Consider the following 6,000-nt stretch of genomic DNA (forward strand, 5'->3'; position numbering starts at 1 on the left):
AATTTTAATCAATAAAACCAGCATTAGTACATCTATTGACTTTTTCCCATTTAGTTACTTATACAAATATCAAATCACGTTTGTTCCGCTCAACTGGCTTTCACCTCTCTGAAAGCAACCCTAGTATTTAAGAGGGGACACGCTCTTCAAGTTTCATGATTTTGAAGCCATTGTGTGAGACATTGGTTGCCGTGACCGCAGATGATGTTCACGTTTTCGCCGTAAGCTTTGTAGAGGTTCGTGATTTAAATGTGACCGCAGATGTGCTCGATTTTACTGTGACCAAAGAAAGGTTTTCTCAATCTCGCCGCGACCAGGGAGGGTGTTATTGATTTTACAGTGGTTTCAGAATAACTATATATAGTTAAGTACAGTTATTATCGGCAAATTAGATTTATTGCTTTTGCCATGAGTCTCTTTCAAAATTCTATTTAGGCTTGTGTTGTCATGCCGACAGGCCTAATATTATTTAGGCCTATTCTTATTCTTATTGATTACTTATGTTGGAGATATTGGCAAATAAATGTAATGTAATAATGAATTCTAAGGTTCAAAAAGGCCAATATATAAGTTTTAATTCTACAAGTGCTTTCAAAAACTATGTTTTCATCTTCAGGCTGTATTATTATTAACTTATTATAGTTAAGTTATTCTTATTGATTGACAAAAGCTCATTCAAACATATTTACCCTTTTTAGACTCAACTACATATCTCAAAAGGTATTGATTTGTTCCCTTAACACATATTATAAACAAGAGATTCAATAACTTGTTCATTGACTCAGTTACTGCTATTTGCCAATCTGCCAGACACAGCCAATGCTACACTATTATGATTTTATGGCAAGATTGCAAAGATGGTTAGTTTTTGTTCTAGAATTTTTTGTTGTAACATTTTATCTCCAGAAAACCAGTAAAAAACTGATCACCCCTAAGACTCAGAAAATTATCTTCAAGGGCAACCAATATACAATTCAAAATCAATTTCTTTTTTAGAATGTAATTGTAAACCAACCTCCCTAATACTGGTTTCAAAAGAAGCATAACCATAGTAAATTAAAACAATATTGTTATCTTAAAATTATCTTCTGTTATCAAACTAAACATAGTTTAAACAATGACTGTTTGAACGCATGAGAAACGTATGGAGTCCAAAAGATAGCAATATTTCCCCCAGTTGAACACAAATTTTATACAGTAAAAGACAATGATTTGTTTGATCATATGATTTGATAGGTATAATTTCCGTAATAATACTAAGAAAGAACTTTAAAAATCTACTATCAAAAAGCTTTAACTTCTAACAATATTACAGAATTCATATTGAAGAAGTTATTATCACAATATGGTATTTATTTGATAACATTTCCATTACTAATAAAATATCAAACTTAAAATTACTCACAACAAAAGAAAATGAAATCTTATTGACAGGGTAGCCAGGTAGGTATTATAGTGCTTGCCTTCAAATCTAATGGTTGCTGGTTCGATTGTGTAACCGATTGTTTATGAATCCAGTTACCATTTGATATTGGGAACTAGCCAAATTAATTATCAGTTCTAACAAGAGGTTGACATTAGAGTAGAGCAAGGCAAGGTTTGGATCTCCTAGTTTAGACAAACAAGTTAAAATGTTTGAAAACTGAAGCTGGGTTTTCCTAGATGCGGCAATGGATCACAGAGTGCAGAGTACGCTTTCCTCTGGTCTTAGGTACCTAATTTAATGGTACTACTGTTTTCCTAAAAACGTAGCAGAGAGCCATTAAAATCGCTTCTATGCACTCTGTGCTCCACGTTCCGCGCCGAACAAATTTAGTCCGACCGAATTTTTGTCCATAAAAATCTAAACAAAGTGACTAACCTATCAGTGTTGTCGATGGCATCTCCGTAACCTGGGGTATCCACCACAGTCAAACGCAGTTTTACGCCCCTCTCCTCGATCTCAACAGTAGAGGCATCCAGTTTCACAGTTTGGTTGGTTTTCTCTAAACATAAAAAGGTTTTTTTAAGATGGATCATGAGTGTTGTTGCTTATGATTAAAAAATCTGTTTTTACACGGTTTTATATTGAACAAAAAATTAAGGCTTCATTGTTGTATATACAGTTGAAACATCTTCATTTACAAGTTCATTGCTAGTGAGATTGTGCTAAAGGATTATTGTGAATATTTCCTATTTTTGATTAGTAACATAAATAACTTGTTGATTAGCATTGTACCTGTTATTAAATTTGTGGAGGGTAAAAAAAATGTCTAGTAACACTCTTGAAACATAATATATTTGTAATTCTTATACTGTTTACTCACAAGACGGTAAATACATATAAAAGATTATAAGTGGTGATCAATTTTGATTGGACACTCCAATCATCAGACCCAATGGGTGAATGGCAAGAACCTCAAAGGTGTCCCTACTCCTATACTTCACTACTATCCGGTAGCCAATAGGATTTAAGTAGGAACACCACCGAGATTCTTGTCATTCACCTATCGGTCTGTTGGTGATTAGAATGTCCAATCAAAATCAATCACCACTTACCATCTTTTCTATGTATTTAATATTTACCGTCTTGTGAATTAACAGGATAAGTGTAAATATACGTTACAAGAGTGTCCATAAGTTTTATGTAGCAGCATATCTCTCCCTTATTTAGTTACTTCCCACCTGAAGACTTGGTCTGATTCCAAATCCTGAAACGTTATGAATTTACTGTTTTACAAATCAGTGATGGAAAATAACTTCAATCCTCTTTTAAAACAGAATTGGAACTTATAAGCAATCTCTAGGTGATACTCTTTGTCATAAAGTCAACCTTCATATTGAAGCAAGTGCTATCTCAAGACCCAATAGGAAAGCAAATTTCAGAAGTTGAATCCCTTCATTGTGAAGAAGATCTTGTTATTAAGGGTATAAGTAGATAGATTAGATTTTAAACTGAGACCATAGTTGATAAAGGCCAACATACTTTCATGCAGTAAAAATGTGTTAACAAAACCCTTTAAAATTCAACATAAAAAGTCATAGGCCTAGTATTTTTTTGTTATTATAGTACTATAAAGAGACATAAAGTATAGAAGCAATGCTCCAGGCTTACCAATAGCATCAGGCACAATTCGTTCAGGATACAAATCAGTAAGAAACAGGCTGTTGACTAAAGTAGATTTTCCAAGACCAGATTCACCAACCACCATCAGAGTGAATTCAAAGCCTTTCTTCACTGACTTTCGATGAACTTGGTTGGGTAGATTAGCAAAACCAACATAGCCTGGAGTTTCCAAACTTGAAAACTGTAAGCAAGGTTTTTATTAAGACACCATACATAAGTTACATAAAAGGCAATTGTAAAAAGCTGTTTTTCCAGGGGTAAAGAGCGAGTTAAAGTCCTTTGACCCGGCTTATCAGCCATGATAAGCGTCAGGTATCCAGGAGCTGCTAGGTGTGTCAGTGAGAAGTGTGTGCGTGTACAAGTAGTGAGTACAGTAATGAGTGTGTCAAAGTCAAAACATTGTTTAAGTTGGATAGAGTCCCGCTAGTGGTCAGTAACATGGTAGGCCTACAAGAATTGTAACAGAGCTGGTCTAATCCTGACTAAAAAGCTAGGTTTGGCAAGCTTCAGGATTCAGGAATAACATTGAAGTAGTTTCTTAACGCTTTTGGGCAAGCTCCATAGCGTATAAAATATATTTTACTGATAGTTCTGAGGCCCAACAAGCCCAGGGATTCAGTATGCGTAAATTACTGTGCAGGCCAGTAGGATAGTAGTTAACTCTGAATGGCCTAAAAATATAAGCCTGGCTGACAGCAGGTTAATTAATTGTGGTAGTTTGTTTTAATTAGCATAGTTTTTCATTTTATGATCGTATCTTAACTAATTAACAGCCACCACATTAATCTTAACTCATTAATGTTTGTGGTTCCAGCACTTGGTAGCTCTAGTATAGTACCAGCAATCAGATATAGGTAGTTATTGCTTGGAAGATATTTTTAGTCGAGAGCATTCCACCGAGTAATTCAATAATTTATCAATAATGAAGTTAAATTTAGTCTTAGTTTGCTTTGAGTTTTAGAGAATAGTTACTAAGCGTTGACTGACATTAGGCCTACGGTACTTGTACTTTATCCAAATTTTTAACTTGTGTGTTTTGAGTGAACTATTGTTGGATTGTTAGCTTGGAAAGCAGGGTTGTATTTTGGATCTATAAGGCCCCTAGCGGCTCACACTTAGAGAGCCTCCTCTATTCTGATTATCTTCAATTGCTGGAGCTTAAAGGGTTTATAAATACACATGATAGGCCTATTGGTTCAACTTTATGAACTGGATCCATTGTTTTCAGAGCTCCAATTGCCGGATAAACCTAGGAGGCTAGCTCATAAATAGTGATGATCCATTTGATTTTTTAATAATAGGCCTAATATTAGAGGTCTGCATGCCAAACTTGTTTAAGTTCTAGATCCTACTTTGGATCTGGTTAAATTTTTGACCTTAGGATTACGGGTCAAAATTGGGTTTCTTTACAAGGTATGGATTATTAAATATCAATCGTTATGGTTATGAACACAAATCAAAATAATTCTCAGCGATGACAAAATCGTGAGCTCGTGAGCATCCTGTGATGTTTGATCATCCCCAGCGATCGGAGTGAAGTCGTGATTTTTTATCGCACACGCTTTCAGAGATCGTGAGAGTAAAAGCTTGAAACTCTTGAATCAAACAGATTAACTTATCAGTGAAATGTATTTTTCAAGAGGAAAAAGTTATCTTCAAAGCCCTAAGTGAGGCCCCTGGCAACCACCCTTAGGAAAATATGGCCCTGTTAGAAAGGCTAGAATAACTTAGTTGCATTGGATTTTATTGTGACAAGCATGCGGGTGTGTGTCTGCTTCAAAGGACCCTAGTAGATCAGTGTAAGTTATGCAAAAATAACTAAGGTAGCCTAGGTCTAAACTTTATAAAAATTTCAAATAAAGTCATACAGTTGAACATTTAAAGAGGTTATGGGAGCATCAGGTGAAGGGTGATTCTAATAAATAACTTCAGAAGGGCTAAGTTAGTCCTACCCTACCTAGGTTAGGACAAGGAGAAAATCCAGAAATGAGCCAACTTTTAGTACTTAAATTACAGTATGAGTCTCTTAAATACCCCTAATAGCCTAGGCCAAAGCAATAGTTTTTTTAGTCAGCTGAAATGGTTGGATAAAAAATTATTACATTTTAACAGAACTGATGAAGCCTAAGTTAGCATACCTTCATGGTGTAAATAGACCTGAAGAGAGTTCAAACCTGTTTAACATAGATTGCACTTTACACTAATCGTACGCACCTAACTAACAACATAATAAATAAATGCGGAACAACAACTATCTTAAGCCTAGGCTAATATCTTCAAATAATTAAGATGACTAATTCTCGCCTTAGATGGAAGGGTTATGTTTCTAGGAAATACATCTTACCGATTTAACTGATTCACTGGACATTTTGCTTCAAAAGTCTTGACTTTTAAGTACAAACTTGGACAATCAATCTAAAAACAAAACTATTAAACCGTAAGTACTTGTAAAAAACGCAACCAACATTAATCGGCAAATGCCACTTCAAAAGTCAAATTCTGACGTTCATGTTCATGACGGTGACGACCGAGTCGAGTAGTGACTACTGACTAGTAGTGTAGTAGTGGTTGGTAGTGTAAGTGTAGTGTAGTGAGTGAGTACTCATTATGACATTGTGACTATGACGGACCGACGGACTGGACCGAACCGAACCGAAGGAAAGATGGGTTGGTATAGCAACCAATCGTTTCGTTCTCCAATCTCCACTCCAGTGAATCCACTATCCACATGACAGATTACACAAATCCCACTTTTTGGGCCGAGAAAATCCCGCTTTCGATCTGTCGATCCTTTTCTGAGTGATCTGTTTAACGTACGGTAGTTAAAAATTAAAATAGAGGTTACTTGATTAAGTAATATTGCCATTGCCACTATTCAATCAATTGGGGGTAGA

The 6,000-nt window shown here is 35.4% G+C and overlaps 1 protein-coding gene across 1 annotated transcript in view; it reads right to left on the bottom strand.

The window, feature by feature from the left end:
* Positions 1-5,628, bottom strand: part of LOC128984765 (septin-1-like) — a 28,195-nt gene extending 22,567 nt beyond the window's left edge. The window contains exons 1-3 of the mRNA XM_054404134.1: positions 5,451-5,628; positions 3,095-3,287; positions 1,862-1,985 (exon numbers count right to left, since the gene is read on the bottom strand). Coding sequence (XP_054260109.1) covers positions 1,862-1,985; positions 3,095-3,287; positions 5,451-5,474 — 341 coding nt within the window. The 5' untranslated portion in view covers positions 5,475-5,628. The remainder of the gene's footprint in view (positions 1-1,861; positions 1,986-3,094; positions 3,288-5,450) is intronic.
* Positions 5,629-6,000: the final 372 nt, after the last annotated feature.

The sequence above is a fragment of the Macrosteles quadrilineatus genome, unplaced genomic scaffold (assembly GCF_028750875.1).
Source record: "Macrosteles quadrilineatus isolate MER2022 unplaced genomic scaffold, UCM_ALF_1.0 Scaffold_1__1_contigs__length_201487025, whole genome shotgun sequence".
NCBI classification, from domain to species: domain Eukaryota; kingdom Metazoa; phylum Arthropoda; class Insecta; order Hemiptera; family Cicadellidae; genus Macrosteles; species Macrosteles quadrilineatus.